Raw genomic sequence first — 26,720 nt, 5'->3', positions numbered from 1 at the left:
CAGGTTTTTTTTTGTTGTTGTTGTTGTATAGGTCTTTCATTTCTTTTGTTTATTTCTGAATATTTAATTTTTTGTAGCTGCTATAAATGGAATTTACTTTTTTACAAGTTCATTACTTATGTACAAAAAATGTTATTTTTGTATGTTAATTTTGTAACCTGACATTTTACTGAATTTGTTTTTAAGTTGTAATAATCTTGATGGAGTGTTAAAATGTATCCAATTAACATTAATAAATATTTAATTCACTATATGCCAAACAGTGTTCTATACGTTTTTCATATGCTGGGTTTTTCTTTTCCTTAAAACTAAATATCAGGTTTTATAGTGAAGTATAATAGGAGTGTGAAACGGAAATTACACAACCTTGAGAACAATTTAGGAATCTTAAACTTATTGTGTGTGGTGCAGGGCGGGGTTGAACCGAGGTCTTCGTGTATACAAGGCAAACAGTCTACAAACTGAGCTATATCCCAGCTCATGGAATTTTAAACTCTTAAATCAAATGCTAATTTAAAAGCCCATAATCGATTATGACTTATTCGGCATTATCTGCCTTTGTTACAAATCTTTTTTTTTTTTTTTTTTTTAAGAACGGGCTTTCCTGAGTTACCTGTGGTCTTGTGCCATACATAATTTATGATCAAAAGACATAATTTTTAAATGGCCCTTCATTGTCCAAGAGTTCTTCGTAAATGGAGCTAATTAATATCCATTTTACTGAATCCAACCACCAGATGGAGTTATCTCCTCAGTCCTGTAAGTAATTGAGTCCTAGGAGGACTATTTACGTCATGCATGATTCATAAGTAGGCGTGGCTCGTCTGCATCCTGGTTCCCGGCTGATCAAACGTTTTATTTCGGCCTCGGGCTCTGCAGTCGCCATCTTGTTCCTGTGGCTAAGGTGAAGGAGGTATCTTCTGTGGGAGGACCACAATCACAACTGCCCCGGGAGGGGAAGGCGGGGATTGCAACTGTCGGCGGCCCCCAGTCTGCGGGGAGGAGGAAGTAGGAAGAGGGTGGCAGCCGAATTTGACTTCCGCTCCTTTGGCGGCGCGACCCAGGAACCAGCATTGGTAACAAACGGCCTTTCTGGGCGCCTATCCCCTGGTGGAGGCGTCGGGAGGCGTTGGAGGGGCCTGGGCCGGCGCTGAGCCGGGCTAGATTTTTCCGGGGTGTACCGCGGTAACTGGGACCTTAGCCGGGGTGAGGGGAGGCGGAGCAGATCGCATCCTGATTTCTTGTTATCCCGCGGTTACGGGGTGGCTTAGGGACAGTTTAGGGACTCCAGACCCGCAGGATCTTTACTTTTCTCCTTTCATTTTTCTTTTTTTCACCCTTTATTTTGCTACTGTGGGCATCCGAAACCCGGGAAATGTTCATGTTATGTCGCCACGATTTTTTTTTTTTTTTTTTAACAGTCTCGGGCGGAATATTTAGAGTCAAAAACTTAATCACTTTCCTAGATTTTGTGTTTTAGAACTCCCTTGAGTCTCAGTGGATTTTCGCCAGTTTCAATATTTCTGATCACAGCTAGTTTCACGGGTCTTTAAAGATCCTCCAGAAGTATTTGTCCTCGTGGCTTCCAGAAGGGGCCATATATCTGGAAGAGTGAATTTGCCTATTTATTTTAACTAAACATTTTTCGAATTTTTCCTGACGTGGCTATTCATACATCGCAGGATTCCATCACAGTCAACTTTTTTAGGATTCCATCAAAGTCAACTTTCATAATCCAGAAGGAGACACACGGGGTGGCAGGGAAGGGGAAGTGAGGCGGGGAGGGGAGAGTGTGTGTTGTTAACCATCTTGAGTCTCCTAATCTCTGTGATAGTCCTTCCCATCCCCACATCCTCAGCCTAGCCTCAAAATTTGTATCCAGGACTTTGACCTACCTTTCCAGAATCTTTTGTAAGAAGTTTCCTAAAAATCTGATTTTAAAGACTATTTTCCCTCCACTCACCTTCAGAAGCATCCCTAAATCCAGAATTTGACCCAACTCCTGCTCTCTTCTTATCAGTAACCCTGAGTTAAAAACTGTCCTTTAGAGAAACTTCCCAGCATCTGTTTTTGAGGAGTGCTCTAATCCCATCTCTTTTTTTGGTTCACATAAATCCTGGTGTTTCCCCTCCAAACCAGACTTCAGGGAGAGTTATTTGAGCAAATAGTCTTCCATCATATGTTCTTATCATAGCCTCATAGACCCTAACAGATTAGATTCTCATCACCCTTACAGAGACTCACTCCGCTAACTTTATCTGGGTCCCAGCTCTGCATTCAGAAGTAGGGTTCAAAATTGGTTTCACTATTATTTTTCAGAAACCCATTCCACCTTTAGAATCCATCAGTGACTCATTTTTGAATCTTTTCTGTTCTAAATTATTCATGTTTATTCTCTCCTTTCTACATAGTCTTAGGTCCCAAGTATATCCTCTGTGTGTTTCTCTTTAGAATAGGAATGTATTGTAGATCTTCTCTTCTCCCAGAATTACTTTCAACAGAAAAATCCTCCGCATTTGTGCCTCACCTCTTATGTTCATTTTTCTCTCCAGATGTCCAGCTCACTGCTGTCCAAGAAACGTCGAGTATCTGGACCTGATTCAAAGCTGGGTTCTAACTGCTCTCCTACCTACTCTGTGAGGTTTGAAGTGCCCCCAGGACCAACAAACGTGAGTGCCTTCTTTCTGAACACTGGCAGGTGGCTTGTAGAGTGGTTGTAGGGAAATATCTTTTTTCAGCTGTAAAAACCAGATTTTGTTTATCTCATCTTGAATGTTTTTTCATCCTTCCATAGGGAATGCCAAAAAACAGTGAAACAGACATAGATGAAGGTCTTTACTCCCGTCAGTTGTAAGTCAGACAAAAGTGGGACATAAAAAGTTGGAGTAGGCACAGCAGGATTGTGGGTAGATTACAATCCTTTTTTGTCAGATAAATAAATCTGGTGGTCTCAATTTTCTTTCAGTACAGGGTGGGTCCAGCTTTTACTCAGAGATCTCTCTTGGCAGGTATGTATTGGGTCATGAAGCAATGAAGCATCTCCAGACATCCAGTGTGTTAGTATCAGGCCTGCAGGGCCTAGGTGTGGAAATTGCCAAGAATATCATCCTTGGTGGGGTCAAGGCTGTCACCCTTCATGACCAGGACACTGCTCAATGGGCTGATCTCTCCTCTCAGGTACTTCTTTTTGACTCCCTTTCACAAAATACCAGTCTTCCTTAAACTCTGCATCTATTTTAGTTCTTCCTTCTTTCCCTTTGTAGTTCTACCTGCGTGAGGAGGATATTGGTAAAAATCGAGCTGAGGTATCTCAACCCCGACTTGCTGAACTTAACAGTTATGTGCCTGTCAGCACCTACACTGGACCTCTTGTTGAGGACTTCCTTAGTGATTTTCAAGTACATGAGTGTTACCCTGCATGCTGCCTAATTTTTATAGATAATTATATGTCTTATTTGTTAATGTTTTGGCCTTGTGTATTAGCTTTTGTTCTGGAAGTTAGGGGATATACATAGGACGCAATTAAACTCTATCTTTTTGGGTGGGTGGGTGGGTCACCTAATTCTAGGAAGCCATACATTTGTGGTGTAGTGGTTTTCAAACACAACTCTGGAGCTAAACTGCTTTCATGTTAAGTCTGGAACTCTTTTGTTTGTGTAGCCATGAACAAGCTTCTTTTCTGTTAGTTTTTTCTTTCTGTAGAGTAAGAACAAAAGCAATGTGTATTGTTAACAGAATTTTTTTTTTTTAAGGGTCAATCTTAAAATAGTAGTAGGTAGTTAGTGTTATAGAGATGTTTATTAAATAAGAGGAGCTTTGGATGCTTTTATGTTGCCCTGAGGACTATGATATTAAAATTCTTGAAACAGAAATGTAAACTTATTTTGGTGAATAGGGAAGGGAATTCAGACAGAAGTTCCATAATTTATAGCCATACAGTCATTTTCTTGAGAATTGGAACATTTAGGTATGGGAATTAATCCAGACATTGACTGGAACAAGGGTTGACTTGCATTTTTTCTTAGGGTACAGCAGGATTATAGATAGATTGTTGTGGTGAGCCGCTTCTGCCGTTTCTGCAGACTATGGTCGCCATTACGAGATGGCGCTGGCTCCGCTGTGGTATGTGACAAACAACTCCTTATCTGAGAGAGTTGGCACATGATTTTTCACCACCCTGTGAGAAAGTTCCACGTGGCAGCTTTGCATTGGGGCTTGGGATGCTTTATTAAGGCTGGGAGGGCATCCGGGGAGGAGAGAAGAAGAAAGAATAAGAAATATCAAGGGACCTGAATAAACTGCTGAGAGAAGATTCCTGAGTTGCATCTTCCTTGCGGGCAAGGGGTCGCGACAAGTGGTGCCGAAACCCGGGAAATCAGAACTCTCAGTAGTCAGGGGTGGTGCACCGGTTAGTCCCCAGGTAAGTGGGATCCGCGATCAAAGCGGGGTTAGTCCCCAGGTAAGGGGGATCCGCGTTCAAAGCGGGGTTAGTCCCTAGGTAAGTGGGATCCGCGACTAAAGCGGGGCAGCTCTTCTGTAATGAAAGAGGAAGCCTTGCATTTTATTGCAGCTGCGCCGTGTACTTTTGCTTCTACTTTCACTTTTGCTTTCTGTGTTTTTTCTGCTGCGTCAGTGTGTTTCTGCTGTCTGTATTTTTTTTGTCGTTGTGTCATGGGTGCCGCATCTTCAAGTCTGCTTCTTCTGGCCCTAGATGGCCTGTTACGTTCCAAGGGACTGGAAGTGAAGCATAGTACATTACAGAGATTTTTACAGAAGGTAGATATCGCTGCACCTTGGTTTGCATTTTCGGGCAGCCTTACTGTGCCTAGTTGGGATAAATTAGGCAAAGATCTTGATTTTGCATCTGAGCACGGCATGTTAGAGGGTGGGGTGATACCCCTTTGGAAAATGGTCCGTGGTTGCCTTACGGATGGCAGATGCCAGGAAGCACTTGCTAAAGGACAGGAGGTTTTAGAGCGATTACATGAGGAAAAGTCGGAGACGGCAGAAAGTGAAGTGACTCGGGAAGAGGGGAGTGTGCGGAGCATGACACGGGGGAGGAGACGGTTGTATCCAGATCTCAGTACGCTGTGTACACCCCCATGCGAAAGTGGGTCAGAGGAGGAGGAGGATGAGGAGGAAGAGCTCGGGAGGCTGTCTTGTCAGCTAGGGAGTTTAGCTATAGGAGAAGGGAATAAAAAGAAACAAGGGCTCAGGAAGAACGATCCCCCGGATCCACCGCCATATGGTGGGGGCACTACGGGGAGAGTTTTCCATGCCCAAACATGGAGGGCTGTTCACGCTGAGATGGGTCTTGCTTATCCAGTTTTTCAGGATGACAACAGGGGAAGAGTCCATGAACCCTTAGATTTTAAAATTGTAAAGACCCTGGCGGAGTCTGTGCGTACTTATGGGGTGGATGCCGCCTTCACACTGACTCAGGTGGAGAATCTATCTAGATACTGTATGACTCCCTCTGATTGGGCTAGCCTTGTTCGGGCTTGCGTTTCCCCGGGTAAATATCTGGACTGGAGAGCATTCGTGCTAGAGGGCGCAATAGAGCAGGCCGCCCAAAACCATGCGGCGGGACATCCCCATTGGGACAAGGATATGCTCTTAGGGCAGGGTAGATTTGCAAATCAACAGACAGGATTTCCTCTTGAGGCATATGATCAAATTAACAACATTTGCATTCGGGCATGGAAGTCGCTTCCAAATAGAGGAGAGGTGTCTGGTAATTTGACCAAGATTCTACAAGGCCCTACAGAACCCTTTTCAGATTTTGTAGCAAGGATGGTGGATGCCGCTGGAAAGATTTTTGGGGATCCTGATAGAGCCATTCCCCTTATCAAGCAATTGATCTTTGAGCAGTGCACCAAGGAATGTAAAGCAGCAATCACTCCTTATAAAAATAAGGGCATAGAAGCATGGATGAAAGTGTGTAGAGAGATTGGAGGACCTTTAACTAATGCAGGTCTTGCAGCTGCTGTCCTTCGGATGGCAAAAGGGGGCAGTCCTGGTGCCGGAACATGCTTCCATTGTGGTCAACCTGGTCATTTCAGACGTGAATGTCCTAAAAAAGATAATTTTACTGGACCCCCTCGCGGTGGCCCTTCCAATGGCCTTCGTCAACCGGGGCTGTGTCCAAAATGTAAAAAGGGAAAGCATTGGGCAAAAGAGTGTAGATCAGTGTGGGACATCTATGGACAGCCTGTTTCAGCTGGGCCAAAAAACGGCCGAAGGGGCCCCCGACCCCAGGGCCCACAAATATATGGGGCAATGGAGAATGTCACACCCAAACCCGAGACATGGCCATCTCTACGCCATCCCATGAGACGCGGAGAGCCACTACAGGTGCCGCGGGATTGGACCTCTGTTCCACATCCAGACTCGTACTAACACCTAAAATGGGAGTCCAATTGGTGGAAACTGAATTCAAAGGACCTTTACCACCTGGCACTGTAGGTTTGCTAATTGGACGTGCATCCTCTATATTGCAAGGTCTTCATGTCTTTCCTGGAGTCATTAGTCCTGATACTGTAGGATCAGTAAAGGTTATGGTGGAAGCTCCAAGGGGTATTGTGTCCATTTCCCCAGGAGACCGGATTGCTCAATTGCTAATTCTACCCAGTCTGCATACCCGCTTTCCTGCTGATTCCTTTTCAAGGACAAGTGATGAGATTGGAGTCACTGGAGGGAATTCTGTTTATTTGTCCTTAGATATGAATGACCGTCCTACTTTAAACTTAACCATAGAAGGTAAATCAATTTTGGGATTGCTAGATACTGGAGCAGATCGTAGCATAATAGCACAAAAGGACTGGTCAAAGGGGTGGCCGGTGCAGCTCTCAGATCAATCACTAAGAGGTTTGGGATATGCCCAGGCCCCTCAAATCAGCTGTAGACATCTATCTTGGAAGGACCCAGAAGGACACAATGGCACCTTTCAGCCTTATGTACTTGATTTGCCTATCTCTTTATGGGGTCGTGATCTGATGAAAGACATGGGGTTCACTCTTAGTAATGACTATTCTCCGGTGTCTCAACAGATTATGCAAAATATGGGGTATAGGCCAGGTCTAGGACTAGGAAAACACCTACAGGGGTGTAGGCATCCTGTACAAGGTCATCAAAAGCTTAACAGATTTGGTCTGGGTTTTTCCTAGGGGCCACTGGGGCTCAAATACCCATAACATGGCTCACCGAGGAGCCTGTTTGGGTGCCTCAGTGGCCTCTTCCCTCGGTTAAATTGGCAGCGGCCCATAATTTAATTAAAGAACAACTAAACTTGGGTCACATCCAACCTTCTACTTCTCCATGGAATACTCCCATATTTGTTATTAGGAAAAAATCAGGAAAGTGGCGCCTACTACATGATTTACGAGCAGTTAATGCTCAAATGCAACTTATGGGGCCCATTCAAAGAGGGCTACCTCTGCTCTCCTCTATTCCTCAGGGCTGGCATATTATTGCTATTGACATTAAAGACTGTTTCTTTTCTATTCCTTTGCATCCTAAAGACTCACAACGTTTTGCTTTCACCCTTCCCTCGTGTAACCACGAGGAGCCAGATCTTAGGTTTGAGTGGGTAGTGTTGCCACAGGGAATGGCTAATAGTCCCACGATGTGCCAGATGTATGTGGGGAAGGCACTCGCACCTCTCAGACATAAGTATTCCTCCATCAAGATTATTCATTATATGGATGATGTGTTATTGGCCGCTAAATTAGAGCAGATAGTTAATGAGGCCTATAAAGACTTAGTAAAGCTGTTAGCTCAATATGGGCTACATATTGCACCTGAAAAGGTTCAAACGGGGAATTCTATTGAGTATTTGGGAGCAATAATTGGGTATGATAAACTAAACCACAAAAAATCACCATAAGAACTCAAGATCTCCAAACTCTAAATGATTTTCAAAAACTGTTGGGAGATATTAATTGGATAAGGGGATATTTACATATTCCTAATGGTGTGCTCCAGCCTTTGTATGCTACCCTTAAGGGTGATCCAGATCTTGCTTCTCCTCGTAGCCTTACCAAAGAGGCTAGAGCGGCCCTTATAACAGTAGAAGAAGCTATACAACATGCTACTCTATGCAGGCTCCAAAGTGATAAATCTTTCCAGTTATGTGTGCTTGCCACTATGCGGCAGCCTACTGGAGTACTGTGGCAAGATGGGCCTTTACTATGGATCCATCCACATATATCCCCAGGAAAATCTTTAGAATACTATCCTGATGCTGTTGCAGCGTTAGCACTTAAAGGGATTCACCAAAGCATTCAATTTTTCGGACAATCACCTTCTTCTCTTATTATACCCTATACTAAGGCTCAACTTAATGTTTTGTGTGCTACTCTAGACAACTGGGCTATTCTATGTTGCTCGTTTCAAGGGGATATTGATAATCATTACCCTTCCCATCCATTACTCCATTTTGTTAAAGAACATCCCATCATTTTCCCTAAGGTAACTTCACCCAATCCAATTCCGGGGGCTGTTAATATATTCACTGATGGTTCCAAGTCTGGAATGGGAGCTTATGTAATTAATGATTCTCCCCCTGTTCAGCATCAATTTGCTCCTGGTAATCCACAATGGGTTGAATTGCAAATTGTTATTGAGGTTTTTAAACAGTGTTCTTTTCCTTTTAATCTTATCTCGGACTCCATTTATGTGGTACAAGCACTCAAAGTCCTGGAGGCCGTGGGAGCTATTAGTAATGCCCATAATGTATCTGCTTATTTTAATCAGCTTCAACAACTTATCTGTAGCCGCACTGCTCCTTTTTATCCAATGCACATACGGGCTCATACTTCTCTTCCTGGTCCGTTATCACAGGGTAATGCCTGTGCGGACTCAGCCACTAGAGGCCAGTTGATATGCTTGGCTTCCTCCTTAGAGGGGGCTAAATTATTTCACCGAAATTTCCATGTTAATGCTTTAACGCTGCGCAGGCGTTTTTCCATTTCAAGAGCGGATGCTCGTCAGATAGTATTACAATGTCCCCATTGTGTCACATTTCTTCATCCCCCTACTTATGGAGTGAACCCACTGGGATTAAAACCATTGGTTGTCTGGCAAATGGATGTGACGCACATACCTGACTTTGGTAACCTCAAATATGTACATGTTTCTGTTGATACGTGCTCTGGAGTTATTCATGCCTCTGCTTTGTCGGGAGAGAAGGCACGTAATGTTATCACTCATTGCCTAGAAGCATGGGCAGCATGGGGTGCTCCTGCATCCCTTAAGACTGATAATGGACCTGCTTATACTGGCAGACAATTTAGATCCTTTTGTTCTACCATGGGAGTGCAACTTACTCATGGTCTGCCTTACAATCCTCAAGGACAAGGCATTGTTGAGCATGCTCATCGCACCTTAAAGGAAACTTTACAAAAACAAAAAGGGGGAATAGGAGCTGAACACACTCCTAAAGAACGCCTGTCCCTAGCTCTCTTTACCATTAATTTTTTAAATTTGGATATTCATGGTCGCTCTGTGGCTGATAGACATGTGTCCCCTCAGCCCTCTGTGATTGGTTATGTTAAGTGGAAGGATGTTCTTACAGGCCAATGGAACGGCCCCGACCCCGTGCTGACATGGGCACGAGGATCTGTATGTGTTTTTCCCCAGGATCGCACGGAGCCGTTGTGGGTCCCTGAACGCCTGACAAGAAGAGTCTTGACATCAACCGACCAGCAACAAGAGATACCACAGCAACCCTGTGATGAGGATCTTCACTCTGCTACGTGCTCTGGTTCTGGTGCTGGTGCCGATGGCACAGACGACACCAATGCAGTGGTGGGCAGTGGCACGGGCTTGGCCAATGCCGATGCCGGTTCATGGTAATTCTAGTGTCCTCCCCACTCTTTTCTCTACCTCATGTGAGATGTCTGCTCCCTGTGCCTCTCCTAGAGGGGACGTGGAAAGCATTTTTAATCGATCTCAGGTTAATCTCACAGGAGTTTTTTGTTTCAGCCTTGGAAACGCTAATTGCATTAGCCTTAAGACCAAAAATTTGACTAACTGGGAGGACCCATTGCGGTCCAATCAGGTCTCAGGGAGTATTATTAATGCTGTACTGAGCCAAGTAGTTTCAGGGAAGCAATCAGGTTCAGGGACCCCTGTAAATAGCTCTGCTTTAAACATAACTACCTTGGCTATGATCTCCAAGGTACTAATCCCAGTACCTCCTTCTTTTAATAGTACTTACAATGCCACTCATTTCAAGGCCTCTCCTTACTGTACCCCTAATCTTGGTTTCCCCCCAACATTTACACCTTGTCAGGATCATTCTTGGGAGAAACTTCAAGTTGCTAAGGGTTTCTCCTTTTCCCCCTCTCTTAAGAGGTGTTTATAATTTTAACCATAGTGCCAACTCCTCTACAGGAGTAGGTTGGTCCTGGTTTCAATGGCTGATTTCCAATGAGAAGGGGGCTTCAGCTGATATTTCTGCATTGGCTCAATTGCTAGGAGCCAAAACCTGGCTGGCTAATGTTTCTGGCACTGTTAGGAAAAGTGAACGAGGTAATAGGCTCACATCTGTTTCGCTCAACTCTTTGCTATATAATGCCACATTGCCTCCTGCAATGGTCTGCGTCCAATCCCCGTTCTTGCTCCTTTTGGCTAATAATACCTCATCGGGGATGCTGGATTGTTCTAGTGTTACCTGTCTCTTATCTGAGTGTTGGAATGGTTCTTGGACTGTAGCAGTGGTTATGAAAATTCCAACCTTTGTCCCAATCCCAGTCACTGCGGACCCAGATAAATTCCCCATTGTTGAACTACTTAGAGTCCGCAGAGATTTTGGAATTACGGCAGCTATAGTGACAGCTGTGGCAGCCATGGCCAGCCAAGTACAAACTGCTGCCACTATTAATCAGGTTGTTCAACAAACTTCCACCATACTTGAATCCCAAAATTCAATTAATCAACATATTTTGTCAGGGATTTTAGCTGCCAACCAAAGGATAGATTTACTTCAAGCTCAGGTAGAAGAATTGGCTGACTTAGTGCTTTTGGGTTGTGTTGATCAACGTGCACATTTATGCATAACCTCTGTCAGATTTAATGATTCCAGAAATGCCTCCCGCATCATTGGCGAATATTTGGCCGGAAATTGGTCCATGGCAGCGGAAGACATGATCCAGTCTCAACTAACTCAGATTGCTGTTTTGAATAGTACCCGCGTTGAACCAGTGACTTTGGGTCAATTCACCGATTGGATATCTTCTGCTTTTTCCTTCTTCAAAGAGTGGGTGGGAGTAGGCATTTTTGGTGCAATGTGTTGCTTCAGTGTTATACTTTGTTTGTGGTTTCTCTGTCGCCTTAAAACTCGCCATGCACAAGAAAAGGCTATGATCATACAAGCTCTTGCAGCTTTAGAAAATGGCAACTCACCTCAAGTCTGGCTTGCGCATCTTAAACAGTAAACCTTTGTCATGGTTGTTGCACCCCAAGTTATTATAACATTGCACTGGGATCGACATGACTTTCCTTGTTATTCTCTTAGTGTTGGAAAGCCCTTGCACTCTGCCGGTCTTGCTGCCATTGCACGCAGATGGGTTTCCACACTAGTGCTTTTCTATCGCTTTAAAGTCCGTGCCTTTCTTTCAGGGTGCTGTCAACTTGTTTGTCATTAATACAGCCACAGTTCAGCCTCAGCTATCCCCCTTCGTCCACCATCGTCACGATACAGGATGCGAGGCAAGGCACTGCACTTGAGTGATCCTTGACGTGGACCTCAAGGAGAGCATGTCCTATTGCATGCGGGTTAGACGCGTCCACGCCCCGCCCCACGAAAAAAGGCGTCGGCTGATATGGCCTCGGATCTGGGGAAGGGCCCTCCTTAGGACTGAGCCATACTATGCAGCCACTTCTGCACAGTGGGATAGGACCTCTACTCTCGCCTGTATTGTTTTAATAAAACAGAAAGGGGGAACTGTGGTGAGCCGCTTCTGCCGTTTCTGCAGACTATGGTCGCCATTACGAGATGGCGCTGGCTCCGCTGTGGTATGTGACAAACAACTCCTTATCTGAGAGAGTTGGCACATGATTTTTCACCACCCTGTGAGAAAGTTCCACGCGGCAGCTTTGCATTGGGGCTTGGGATGCTTTATTAAGGCTGGGAGGGCATCCGGGGAGGAGAGAAGAAGAAAGAATAAGAAATATCAAGGGACCTGAATAAACTGCTGAGAGAAGATTCCTGAGTTGCGTCTTCCTTGCGGGCAAGGGGTCGCGACAGATTGTAATCTAAATTTGTCAGATAAATGAATCTGCTTGTCCTTAGTCTTGTCCTTTTAGTACCTCTTTGTTAAACTGAGACTCCCTTCTGAGTCTGACTTACATTGATATTTGTTGTAGAAATGGCTAAACCAGCAAAAAAGCCTGGATATTGATTCTTTTCCCTCTAACCCTCGGGCTTTCCCTTTTATTCTCTTAGTCTGCCTTAGTCACAGGCCCTTGCCTAAACCTTTTGCTCTTAAATACAGGTGGTGGTCCTTACCAACACTTCTTTGGAGTGCCAATTGCAGGTGGGTGAGGTCTGTCACAGCTGTGGAATCAAGCTGGTGGTGGCAGACACTCGAGGACTGTTTGGGTGAGTACCTGCCCCTTCCTTCCCGAATCCTTGCCAGAACAAAAGGCTCTACTACCCTGTTACCCTGAGCCGATCAGCTTTTCGATTCTGTGTGTTCACTCTTCTATGAGCATTGTCCTGAATCCCACTATAGATGGACTGAGTTTGCTTTACATGTACTGGACTGTGGAGTGCCTCTGTCATGGTCTCATCTCTCTCTGTAGGCAACTTTTCTGTGACTTTGGAGAGGAAATGATTCTTATAGATTCCAATGGGGAACAACCACTCAGTGCTATGGTTTCCATGGTTACCAAGGTAAGGAGGTTAGCCCCTGGGGATTCTGGTAGACAGGTAAAAAAGGGTAGTGTTCCTATCTACTGGCACCTTGACCTTGCCTCTAAAATTGGTTTCTTTTCAAACTAGGATAGCCCTGGAGTTGTTACCTGCCTGGATGAGGCCCGTCATGGATTTGAGAGTGGCGACTTTGTCTCTTTCACAGAAGTACAGGGCATGAGTGAACTCAATGACATCCACCCCATAGAGATCAAAGTCTTGGGTATGTCAGGGTCTACTGGGAGAGTGAGAAATGTTTTCTCAGAGGAGAGAGAAAATTGACCTGTATGAGCTATCCCAGAAGGGACACATATCTAAATTGAACCTAGGGACAAGAGAAGTGTCTGTGAAATCTGGGCTGGGACTTAGTAAGATGTGTCAGTGAGATCTGACCATAACCACTGAACACCTTCCCAGCCCTCTATATTGTTTATTTTGAGACATTAAGTTGCTTTGGGCCTTGCTAAAGCATTGAGGCTGATCTTGAACTTGGGATCCTTTTGCCCCAACCTCATGAGCTGCTGGTATTAAAGCATGTACCAATTAAAATTTGTGTATCCGTAGTATGTACTTAGTATAATCTCTAAGTTATATTTTATTGCTTCATATGTAGAAGACCCTACAACAAAATATTACAATTTTATTTTTCATTGTCTACTATTATTAATTTTGCTTTTACCTGTATTCCAAATTTCTCAAAACATTATTTTTACTTTAGTAATTACTTTTGAAAGTGATTGATAGAATTTACAAGAAAGCATTTTTACCCACATTGTGCAATTTCCAGTATTTTTTTTCTTTTTGATAGACTCATATGTGTATATTTTATACTTCCTTTTTTTCTTGAGATACTCTTTATACTTTGAGGCCAGCTTTAGCAACATAGTCAAACAGTGTCTCAAAGAATAAAAAGGACTTGGAATTTAGTTCAATGTTAAAGCACCTTTGGGTTCAATCCCCACTATCAGAAAACAAACAGGAGAAATTGCACTATCATTCTTATTTTTTTCCTTTAACATTGTAATGTAATGATGTACTTGAGTCTTTTTATTTAATTATATAAAATTATTGGTTATTTTTTTTTCAAAAATACTATTTTCTTACCTATACTTCTATGCAAACATTCTTTGTAGGATATTAATCACCTTGTATATAAGTCTAAGCCACTCTATTGATACTCCACACCACTTAGTGACAGTTGTTCTTGGTTTGTTTCCCTTTTTCTTTTTCCCCCTTTTTTTTTTTTTGCATTTTGGATTTTATTATATCAAATTTAATCTTCTAAGGGTCTGAATCTATTAATTCCTCTTAGCATATAGAATAAGTAGTCAATATAGCAGTTCCTTTTAAGTATATTCTATAAATTGAAGAATCTATAGAAAATCATGATCATGTTAAGAGTCTTAAAACATACTCCCCCCCCCAAAAAAAAAGAAAATAAATTATGCTACTGTAAGTGAAGAACATGGGTGGCTCAGAATAGAATGATCCTAGCAAGGATGTTATACCAGAAAACTTTTGAAGAAATAATGGCCCCCAGATTTACAAATTTGATGGAAACTAATGGATCCATAAAACTTAATAAACCAACATACATGTTAGATTATATCAGATATATGCAATATTACTGTGAATGGCAATGTTTTTGGTGCTCAAAAATATTTTTGAGGCAGTGTGTGGTGGCCAATGCCTGTAATCCCAGCAGCTCGGGAAGTTAAGACAGGAGGATTGCAAGTGCACAGTCAGCCTCAGCAGTAAAGAGGTGCTAACCAACTCCATGAGACCCTGTCTCTAATAAAATACAAATTAGGGCTGGGGATATGACTTAGTTGTTGTGCACCCAAGTTCAATCCCTGGTACCCACCTCCCCCAATTTTTTTTAAGTTTTTTTGTAGAGATTATTTAAAATTGGTTCTCCTTAAAACTTTTGTATATTTAGTCTAGACTTGATGTAATTCCATCTGACATTGCATGTATTAAGTGAAACAGGCAGTTGATACCCATGGGTTAGAAAGTCTTTTCTGTGTGGACTTAGAACTATTAATCACATGAAAACTAAGAACTTGAGTTTTTTGTTTTTTAAAATGTATAATCAACCCTCTTTTCATAGGTTAGTATTCAACTAACTGTGGATTCAAAATGTTTGAAAGAAAAAAAGTCTCACCTGTGCCGAGTCAGTATAGACTTTTTTTTTTTTTTGCTTATTTTCTTCAAACAATACTGTATAACAAATACTTAAATAGTATTTTTGTTATGTTATTTATTAAGAGTTATCTAGAGAGAGTGGGTAGAACATGTATAGGTTAGGTGCAATATTTGTCATTTTTTTCAGAGACTTCAACATTTGTGAAAAAGTTTCCATGGTATCCTATAGATACTGATATCAGTGGATGACTGTATTTTTGTTGTTGTTGTTGTTGTTGTTTGGTGGTTCTTTTGTTGGCAGTGCATAGTTTCTTTGTATTCATCTGTCAAATACTGAAGACCCTCAGTGAATATCAAAGGCTCATTCCCTCTAGCTTTTTTTCAGTACTATGGTCTGATTTCTGGCTGTCATGGCTTCTGAACTTTCAGATCTGTCTCAACTTACAGAATCAGCTGGGCTTAACTTTGTTTCTTCCTTCCTTCCTATGCCTCAGCAATAAGCAGGAGTATTCATAGAATTCATTTCATTTGTTTGTCATCTCAGAATTTATAATTTTGTATTGTCTATTGTTCTATATCTGAAAACTGCTTTTAACATTGGTAGATGTAGCCAGAAGTGGAACTCCTGAGTTAGCCCTTTCTGTGTTTTTTTTTTTTTTGTTGTTGTTGTTGTTGTTTTTTAAAGGGGGGAAAAAAGTAGACTCAAAAGACCCAGCACAACCTTGTTGTCTGGCCTGAATTTGGAAATAAACAGTGTATGTGCTTTAGGTCTGATCTAAGCCTTGGGATTAGAGGGGAGACTGGAGACTGGGCTGAGCTAGCTTATGGACTAAATAGAAACAGATTTCTGGGGTTTGAACATTTACTCCCAGAAGTTGGCAGGAAGTGTGTCTCTAAGACAGGAATTGAGGGGAAGACGAGATGTGTCTGATTTCTGTTAGCATGACTGAGGATTCTAACTGAGTTATGGTCTAAGGTTAGACAATCCCAGAACTCTTATGAGTTTTTAGTGGAAGGAGCTTATTCCAGGATTTTCCTTTTTTTCTCCTTTGACCTGGCCACAAAAATAGAGGTTCCCGCAATGTTGAAATGAGAGGGAAGAAGCTTAAATACATAATGTTGTCAGGTTCTCTAGGGTAGCACTTAGACTTGGTTCCCGTGAATGTTACAGTAGATCTGATGATGTCTGATTAGACCTTGGGTCAAAGATGTCCATGTCCAAATTATGACGGTATGACTTTAAATTTTCATTTTGATGGTGCTCATGGTAGTAGAGGAACACTAAATAGATTACAAATTCCATTCTGGTCTTTTTTGTTGTTGTTGTAAATTGTTTGTTTTTCTTTAATCTTCTAGGTCCCTATACCTTTAGCATCTGTGATACTTCCAGCTTCTCTGACTATATCCGTGGAGGCATTGTCCATCAAATCAAAGTGTCTAAGAAAATTAGTTTTGTGAGTATGGTGGGTTCAGGGATGGGAGAGTTGACTGAAATTTTTGGCACTTCTAGGTTTTTCATATCTGTGGTCTTAATATTCCACTTTATACAGAAATCCTTGTTAGCCTCACTGGCAGAGCCAGACTTTGTGATAACAGACTTTGCTAAGTGTTCTCGTCCTGCTCAGCTGCACATTGGCTTCCAGGCCCTACATCAGTTCTGTGCACAATATAGCCGACCTCCTGGACCCCACAATGAGGTAAATGAATAAGCAAAGCACTGGAGTTCTTCACTTGAATCTCCATCATTCTGTTCATCTGTCTGTTCTCCCTTCCTACTCCTACAGTAGTCTGATGAGTCCTCTCTTGGTTCCTTTCGGCTCCCTAGGAGGATGCAGCAAAACTTGTGACCTTAGCACAAATTGTGAATGCTCAAGCCCTGCCTGCAGTCCAGCAGGACAATCTTGATGAAGACCTCATCCGGAAGTTGGCATATGTGGCTGCTGGGAATCTGGCACCCATAAATGCATTTATTGGGGGATTGGCTGCCCAAGAGGTCATGAAGGTCAACATGGGTGGGGAAGAACATGCATGGCTTACTGTGGTTCATGTGCCTTCCTGACCCCACAGGCTCTCTGGCTTTATCAGTCCTTGTTTAACCACCAATAATCTCTCCCCAGGCCTGTTCTGGGAAGTTTATGCCCATTAGGCAGTGGCTGTACTTTGATGCTCTTGAGTGTCTCCCTGAAAACAGAGTGACCTTCATGGAAGACAAAAGCCTCCCGGTATTTAAGAGGGATCCATGGCAAAGCAACATAGGGAGCATCTATAGAGAAGCTGTCCTCTAACTTGACTTTTTCTCACTTGATTCAGTGCCAAAATCGTTATGATGGGCAAGTGGCTGTGTTTGGCTCAGACCTACAAGAGAAACTGGGCAAGCAGAAGTATTTTCTGGTGAATAAAACTGTTGGGCACTTATGCTTTCATCTTCTCTGGACTTGGATCACCCTTTTAGTAACTATTTCCATTTCTGAAGGGGAAGATATTTGGTTCTTAGAGACTGATCACATCCCCTTTTCCATTTTCTGTATGTATTGAGGGAATATATCTCTGTTTCTCTTGTGCCTTCCTCTTTAGGTGACCCTAGGTTTTATGGTTCTGCAGCTTCATGTAGTACTAGGACCACTTATCTGTTAGCATCTCTAGAGGAAGTTGGGAGTAGCCTTGTGCTACCTTTGCTTTAACCATATTCTCTTTTCTACTTACTAGGTGGGTGCAGGTGCCATTGGCTGTGAGCTGCTCAAGAACTTTGCTATGATTGGTCTAGGCTGTGGGGAAGATGGTGAAATAACAGTTACAGACATGGACACCATTGAAAAGTCTAATTTAAACCGACAATTTCTCTTCCGCCCATGGGATGTCACGGTGAGTGTGGGAGGGATAGATTTCTTTCCATATCTTTTTTTATATTTCTTATTTTAATAGCTGGGATGTTTTTGCCTCATATTCTTTTCATTTGTCATTTTTTAGCTCCTCACCCACCTTTGTTTTGTTTGATTTTTAGTCACTGCAAATGTGAGACTTTGAAACTTGATAATACTATATGGTCATTATCTGGGAAGTTGTCTGTAAAGTTCATTGTTAAATTTGCATGCACAGAGTCTTTGTCTTTCCTCTAATTCACCTTGTACTCCCAGTTTTTTTGGAATATATAAAGGAACAAAAGTTTTCATTCTGTACTGGGAAGATGCAGCGTAAATGAGAAGTTCTCAAAGTATATTCTAATATCTTCTGGAGACCTATAGTACTCATTTAATCCAAAAAAATTCAGTAATAATAATTCTGAGATATTATTTTTCTGTTTTCATTCTTATCAAAGTGAAAATTTATGCTCTGTTTTAGGAAGCTTACCCTAATTCACTGAAACAATATTTTCAAAGACCAATGAATTATGATTCAAAAATTATTTATTAGGTAGTTACTGTGAACATTAATTAGATTTGATTTTGTACCTGAACTAGTTAAAATGTCAGTACTTTTCAGTGATACTAAATATTCATTATTCTTTAAGCAAATTGTAAGATATATTTAATATAGTGGAAGTGAGAATGTAGCTTTAAGAGATTGTATAATTTTTAAAAAGGGATTGGCAAAAATATGAACACAATGTCATCAATGTTTTGTATTGATAAATTTTCTTTTATAAAAAGTTTAAATGTAATAGGCATATTTCATTTTAAGTGGACTAGTATTTTAAAATTTTGAGGAATTTCTAGTGTGAAAACTATAGCTTTAAACCTACAAAACAGAAAATTTTTAAGATTTTTTTAAGACTAACAGCTGTCATGATAAACATAAAGTAAATGATTAGTGTTAGATATACAATACAGAAGCTGTTGTGAAGTGTCATAGAGGGTGTTTTGCAAAAGAAGAAGAAAAGCCTTCCTAGGAATATCAGACTTCTTCAAAAACTTGAAATATGTAAGGCAGTAATATGATATCTGGGGGAAACACCAGGTAGAGGAAATAAACTGGGGAAAACTCTTGAGGTTGAAATTAATATGTTTGTGGTATTTAAGGAACAGAGTGGTCAGTTGGAGACAGCTACAACTCAGATAAACATGAGGGCCAGTGGAGATTTTTCAGAAGAGGAACATAACTTGAATGGGGCTTTTAAAAGATGTTTGTTTTTAAATAGCATCCTGCTTTTGTTTCAGTATATCCGATCCAACACTGGTTAGCATTAGCTGAAAAACAATAATTATGTTGGGGAGGTGAAACTGACTTATTTGTGTCAGTTATATTTCTTTGTCCTTACCCCTACTGTATTTGTCATAGCTCTGGCCATTTTGGCATTTTCAAAGATTATGTATTCTAAATTAGGACATGCTAATCTCAAAACCTATATACCCTATCTGCTATTAAATAAGTCATTTTCCAGGATAGCTCTGTACAGATTTGTGAATGAATGCCTAGAAAACAGCTGTTTTCCTATTCCTGCCTAGAAATTAAAGTCTGACACAGCTGCTGCAGCTGTGCGTCGAATAAATCCAAACATTAGGGTGATTAGCCATCAGAACCGTGTGGGCCCTGACACAGAGCACATTTATGATGATGACTTCTTTCAAAACTTGGATGGTGTGGCCAATGCCTTGGACAATGTGGATGCCCGTGAGTTTGGAGGCGGGTAAAAAAAAAAAAAAGGGCTGTGTTGTGTGTACATTAGGTAGGTGCTTATCTTTTTATTGCCCTAATGTTCTCCCATCTCTCATGCCATTATTCTACTCATTTTCCCAAAGGCTTGTACATGGACCGCCGCTGTGTATATTACCGTAAGCCATTGCTGGAATCAGGCACACTGGGCACCAAGGGCAATGTGCAGGTGGTTATTCCCTTCCTTACAGAGTCATACAGCTCTAGCCAAGACCCACCTGAGAAGTCCATTCCCATCTGTACCTTGAAGAACTTCCCCAATGCCATTGAGCATACCCTACAGGTAATCATCCTTGGGAAGTGAGAGGTAGAAGGCCCAGGGACTTGGGTAGCCTCTTGTCATCAGTCCTTGTCATTAACAAGTCTTTAAATTCCATTGGAATATGTGTTTTGTTCAAAACTACTTCTGTCACACCCAGCAGCCTAAGTTTTACATATGTAAATATATATATATATATATATATATATATATATATATATATATATATGTAAATACATATATAAATATATATTTTAACTTATAATCTTCATTTTTGTATTAATAAATTTTAAAGAATACAATTCAACATATACCTGAAATGAGAATGTTTCTATGCGTAAATAGTACTGTTTTCTTGTTCACCAAAATTAATTCATTATTAATAGTATTTCCTTTTAAAATTTAACTTTTAATATTAGGTACACATTTAATTTTCTATTACTTCAAATGTATTTGGTACATGGTTTGTCAGCATGGGGCCCTGACACAGCACATTTATGATGATGACTTCTTTCAAAACTTGGATGACAGTGATAGAGGTATTTTCTTGTGTAAAGCAGGTATATACACAATATTATGTTTCATGTTGCTGGACAAAATGAATATGCTGGGAACTGGCACCTAGAACTTAATCCTCTGTTTTCCTTTTAACCATAAAATAACCCATTAGGTTCTTACAGTGATTCTTAAGAGTATTTGAGGAGATGTTTTATTTTATTAAAAGTGAAGGAAAAAACCCACTTAATCTTCTTTGCCAGAGTTTACAGGCTTTGTGTTAATGTTTATTACTGTCTCTGTACACAATGTGTACATTTATATATGTGGACATGTTTATAGTGTTTGTATGTATGTGTATGAGTGTAAAGCATGTATGTAAAACCTTTTCTGATCTTGGGCAGAGACCAAGAACCAGAATTAGCTGTTTTATTCAGCATGCACAAAAAGATTTTTAAACATATTCATTATGTAACCTTAAATTTAATGTCTCTATGCTTCAGATTTTTTACCTGTTAAAATTATAATTATCTTCCACAGAGATTTTGTAAAGGCATTAGATACTTAATGTGCACTTTACCAGTATTATAAATGTTTTAAATAAATTTTTTATGATAGCAATTTAGAAGATAAATATTACTGTTGCAGTATGTATTTTAATAATGAGACAGTGATAGAGGTATTTTCTTGTGTGCTTAAAGTCACAAAACTAGATAGTATGTGGCAGAGCTAGAATTTAAACCTGAATCTCTAGTGCTAGGTGCTCCTGGCCACCTTATCAGTGAGGATATTTATTGACCTCATAGTTCTCAGAAGGCAGAAATAAACAACAGCAAATCTTATTTTCTGCCCAGTTTCCAGAAACTGTATAAAAATCATCCTTGTTTTATTTTAGATGTGATTTTTTTATTTGAAGTGAGATATTGGGGCATTTTGGGGAGACATATTTAGTCTTCTCCCAGAGCAGCCATGTTCTACTTTTTGTATTCATTTATGATCTTTCTAATACCTACAAAAACCCATTTATCAACCATTGCTTTACGTAATTTTGTTTGCTCTGCAGTGGGCCCGGGATGAGTTTGAAGGCCTGTTCAAACAGCCAGCAGAAAATGTCAACCAGTACCTCATGTAAGTAGCTCAGATATTCTCTTACTCCTTTCTGCTAGCTCTGCTCCCTGATAATCCTGTCTTCTCTCCTCACCATTGAAATCTTCAGTCCCAGTGATGCACTGATATGTGCTTGAACCTCATATGATGTGGGATGGGGTCAGAATTGGAGAAAAATAGGTTTGTCTTAAGCCTATTTCTGGACCTTTTAGTAATTTGCTGCTTCATATTATTTAGAGACCCCAAGTTTGTGGAGAGAACACTGCGGCTAGCAGGTACCCAGCCTTTGGAGGTCCTGGAGGCTGTGCATCGCAGCCTAGTGCTACAGCGGCCACAGATCTGGGCTGACTGTGTGACTTGGGCCTACCGCCACTGGCACAATCAGTATTCTGACAATATCCAGCAGTTGCTGCACAGCTTCCCTCCCAGTCAGGTAAATTGCATGTTTTTTGGATCTGTTTTGCTAAATCTGTTTCCTAGAATGAAAATCTACTATAGCTTTTGACATGGCTTCTTCCAGATAAGCTATATATCACAAGTACTGTAAGGCAGTAATTAATTAGCTCAGAGCTTTCTGCAAACATGTTTTTGCCTCATATCATTTTCCTTAAGAAAGAAACTTGTTTCTTTTCCCCTTGCCTAAGATGTGAATGGAGTCTTACTGATTACCAGTGATGGCTGTAGGTATTCTAGGGAAGAAATTTTGGAGTTAAAATGTTTATTCAAGTCACAGCTCTACTAAACATTAAACACGTTACCTAGTTTCCCTCTGTATCATACTATCTGTATCAATGCAGTAAGACCTATCTATCTCATGGGAGTTTGTAAAGGTTAATTTGTATTTATTATTAGTGTTGTATCTTAAAAGTTCGTAAGTTTCTGCCTCAAAGTCAATTTCTAGAGATTGTCTAGGCTTCTAGGCCAAGGGAAAGATTGCCAGAGTGCCCTCTTCTTGCAGTAGAGACTTCCCTAAAACTTTTCTGTCTTAGCTCACAAGCTCCGGAGCACTGTTCTGGTCGGGGCCCAAACGCTGCCCTCATCCGCTTATCTTTGATGTCAACAATGTAAGTCTTCTCTCTGGGGTCTCCTAGAATCAAGTAGAAGTTGGGTCAGGTGGATGGGTGGGAAGTGGGTGGAGAGTCACTATTTGTGAGCTGATATCCTTACATTTCCATGCTTTGCATTATCCCAGCCTCTCCATCTGGACTATGTGATGGCTGCTGCCAACCTGTTTGCCCAGACATATGGTCTGGCAGGATCTCAGGACCGAGGTGCAGTGACCTCACTCCTGCTGTCCCTTCCAGTCCCCAAGTTTACTTCCAAATCTGGCATTAAAATCCATGTTTCTGACCAAGAGCTGCAGAGTGCTAGTTCCTCTGTTGGTAAGGGTGTTTCACTTTTTTTTTGCTTTTTCACCACTCTGTCCTCTGTCCATCCAAGCTTCTCATTAGTCAGCCACTGGCCATGCTCTGTAAACTCCCCCATACAAGAGATTTATGCACACATCCTGTGGACCTCAACTTTCTATTTTGAAATAAGGATTAGTCCTTTCTTCTCATTGTGTATTGTAGGTATTGGAAAATTGTTCAGTCATATATTCTGTGTGTGTTTGTGTTACATTGTTCTTTTTTTCCTTTTTGTTTGTCTGTTTGCTTGGATACTGGTGATTGAACATGGGGACACTTTACCACTGAGTTACATTCCCAGGCCTTTTTATTTTTCTTTTGACACAAAGTCTTGTTAAGTTGCTGAGGATGTCACTAAATTGCTGATTCTGGCCTTGAATTTCCAGACTTCCTGTCTTAGCCTCCCAAATCCCTTGGATTGATTACAGGCATGTGCCACCATACCTGGCTTCTGTCTTCCTTTTATCTAGTGGACAAAAGAATATATTTCTACCGGTGACCTCTTATTACTCTTTATTTTCCTCCATTCAGATCCCTTTATAATCTGCAACAATTTCTGTGTCCGTTTTCATCTTGGTTTGATGCCCTGAACAAATTTTCTCATTCTTTAGCTTTATCTCCTTCTTTGCTCCTTTTTTCCCACATCTTGTCTCATGTTATCTCCTCCTCTGTTCTGTTTCTTTTCTGAATATTAATTTCTTCCTTTGAACCTGTCCTCCAATTAATACATTTTCCTTCCCTCCTCTTTTATCTACCTAACCCTCTACTTTTCTCTGAATATTTCTGTATGTCTCTGCAGCTACCTCCGCTCATATATTTCCTCATCTCCCCTTTCATACATGTCCTTATCTCTTCTCACTCCTATCTTTCTCTAAAATTTCTTCTCATTCTATATCCTCCTCTTTTTTTCCTTTGTATTTGTTTGCAATTCCTTTTCAGGCACTTTTTTTCTTAGCTATCATGTTTATCCTGCATGTCTCCTCACTTACCTCTTTAACACTTCTCTTAAGATCTGTTTCACCTTTCTCTCTATATCCTTTTTTCTTTCTGAAACTGTGGTAATACTTAATACGAAGATTTTTCTTCTATTTCTAAGTTTTCTGTTAATATCAGCAACATTTTTATCTTGCAAAAATAAAATTGTATGCCCTTTAGCAATTTCGGCCCATTATTTTTTCCCCATAGTCTCTGGAAAACCTTACTACTTTTAGTTTTGTTGACTGTTCTAGGAAGGGCACATAATTAGAATTATATACAGCATTTATCTTTTTGTCTGGCTTATTTCACTTAGCATAATAGTCTCAGTTTTATGTAAAAGGATATGTATCCACACTCACAACTCCTTACATATTCATCTATGCTATAGTATGTGTGAGAATTTTGTTTTTTAAAGCTGAATAATATTTCTTTGTGTACCACATGTTTCTTATTATTCATCTGTTGATGACTACTTTGGTTGTCATCTGTTAGCGGCTGTAAATTACCATCATCTCTGTTCCTCAGTGTCTCCAGAGTTAATATCTCTTGGTAGTCATAATACCAATTTTATTCTTTTTTAGACCTGTTTTCTTTCTCATATCTACAGCTTTAATGTTTTGCCAGCGATCTCTTCTTTTCAAATCCTTATCTTCCTAAACACTTTTCTGCTCCCCCCCACCCTGCCCCACCGGCTTTTATTTGGACTTTTGCTTTTATGTCAGACATAGATTTCTAATCAACAAGGCTGAATGGTATTTGTTCATTCCCTTTCTGCAGATGACAACCACCTGGAAGAACTCAAGGCCACAATCCCCAGCCCAGACAAACTCCCTGGATTCAAGATGTATCCCATTGACTTTGAAAAGGTGCTGAATAGGGGATCCGGGGGTCAACATAGAGGGACAGACTGATCAGGGATCAATCCTAGGCTTTTGTTAAGATTATAGATTTGCAGTTGAGCCTAGTCATTCTCTTTCTTCTTGGGGGCATTTAACATAATGGGGGAACAAAATACTTATTTCACAGTAGTCTCTAATGCTCTTCATTCTTGCTCGCTTCTACTTAAATAGGATGATGACAGTAATTTCCATATGGATTTCATTGTGGCTGCATCTAACTTGCGAGCAGAGAACTATGATATTTCCCCTGCAGACCGACATAAGGTAATAAATAATCCATACCCTCACATACCCCCCCTGTTTTACACTTTCTGCCACACTTGAGTTTCCCACTTTGGTCTTTTCTGTAGACTCTGTAAATACTTTTCTTTGCTGATTTTTTTTTTGTCTCACAGAGCAAGCTTATTGCAGGGAAGATCATCCCAGCCATTGCAACAACCACAGCAGCTATAGTTGGCCTTGTGTGTCTGGAGCTTTACAAGGTGGTGCAGGGACACCAGCAGCTTGAGTCCTATAAGAACAGTTTCATCAACTTAGCTCTGCCCTTCTTCAGCTTCTCTGAGCCCCTTGCACCACCCCATCATCAGGTAAGGGCCTGTGTGTGATTTTACATATTAATGAAATTTTATATGTGGGTAAGATGCATGTGTTTTGTGTTTGTGTCTAATACACATAAGCAGCGCTAGCTCTTGTGATAGTAAATTTGGCTTTATATATTTTGTTCCCTGTTTATTTTGTATATTCCTGTTCATTCAGTTATTTTGAATCTATGCAAAGTAGGAGTGTGACTGGCATGTTTGAAGAACAGTAAGAAGAGGGTCAGTGTATTTAGAGGACATTAAATGGAAAAGTGTAGTTTTGGGAAGGTGAGTGAAAACTGTAGCGTGGTCTTTATGGTGTGCAGCCTTGTTGGTCATTGTAAGGATTTTGCTGCTTGTTCATTATAAGGTGGGGCCATGAGAGGTTTTGAACAAAAAAGGGCTGTGATCAGTTTGACTTAATGTATCAAGTGGCTCCTGTCTTATTCCTGTTCTCTTTGTCCCAGTACTATAACCATGAGTGGACATTGTGGGATCGCTTTGATGTACAAGGACTGCAGTCTAATGGGGAGGAGATGACCCTCAAGCAGTTCCTAGATTACTTTAAGGTAAGGTTCCTTTCTTTTCTGCTTACGTCATTGGGGGATTTTGGTTTTGCAAGTGTTCATCTCACATTATTCCCCCTTTCTCCCCTCCCCAGACAGAGCACAAATTGGAGATCACCATGCTGTCCCAGGGCCTGTCCATGCTCTATTCATTTTTTATGCCATCAGCCAAACTTAAGGAACGATTGGATCGACCGTGAGTTGGCAGCTGGGCTGGTGGGAAGAGGCCTTGTATGGAATCTTCAGCTACAGCTGTACTTCTCGAAGTTTATTGTTCATGTCTTTTTTTCCCTGACTAACCCTTCCTTTTTTTGCTTACTGACTTTTTGACTCTTTCTTCCCTGCCTCAGGATGACAGAGATTGTGAGCCATGTGTCAAAGCGAAAACTGGGCCGCCATGTGCGTACCCTGGTTCTTGAGCTGTGTTGCAACAATGAGAGTGGAGAAGACATTGAGGTCCCTTACGTACGATACATCATCCGCTGATTCCCGGTTACCCAATTACTCCAATCTCACCAGTCTATTTCAAAATCTCTAATTTTGATAAAGACTGAGCCTTACTAGGCTCATGTCTTACTTGTTTCTAAGAACTTTTTGGCTACTTTGTTTTGAGTTAAAATTCATAATAAAGAGTTGTCCAGATGTGTTGTATATTTGTTTTTCAAGGGCCACTGTCCTGTTGTCTCTGGAAAGGAGTAGGCTCCTGTTCTTCTCAACTTAA

At 41.0% G+C, this 26,720-nt stretch overlaps 1 protein-coding gene across 1 annotated transcript; it reads left to right on the top strand.

The window, feature by feature from the left end:
• Positions 1 to 2,552: 2,552 nt before the first annotated feature.
• Positions 2,553 to 26,485, top strand: LOC139703584 (ubiquitin-like modifier-activating enzyme 1). Its single transcript, XM_071607074.1, has 25 exons — positions 2,553 to 2,669; positions 2,795 to 2,850; positions 3,009 to 3,177; positions 3,264 to 3,398; positions 12,498 to 12,604; positions 12,808 to 12,898; positions 13,007 to 13,139; positions 16,418 to 16,515; positions 16,612 to 16,758; positions 16,887 to 17,063; positions 17,179 to 17,283; positions 17,372 to 17,452; positions 17,768 to 17,923; positions 19,504 to 19,669; positions 19,798 to 19,994; positions 21,529 to 21,593; positions 21,810 to 22,005; positions 22,562 to 22,636; positions 22,765 to 22,954; positions 24,734 to 24,822; positions 25,027 to 25,119; positions 25,251 to 25,442; positions 25,901 to 26,002; positions 26,095 to 26,195; positions 26,350 to 26,485. Exons 1-25 carry the CDS (start codon positions 2,553 to 2,555, stop codon positions 26,483 to 26,485), a joined length of 3,174 nt encoding a protein of 1,057 aa, XP_071463175.1.
• Positions 26,486 to 26,720: the final 235 nt, after the last annotated feature.

Source organism: Marmota flaviventris, chromosome Y, assembly GCF_047511675.1.
Source record: "Marmota flaviventris isolate mMarFla1 chromosome Y, mMarFla1.hap1, whole genome shotgun sequence".
Classification (NCBI taxonomy): Eukaryota; Metazoa; Chordata; class Mammalia; order Rodentia; family Sciuridae; genus Marmota; species Marmota flaviventris.
Note: the sequence above shows the minus strand (reverse complement) of the source record. Positions and strands in the feature narration are given on the sequence as shown.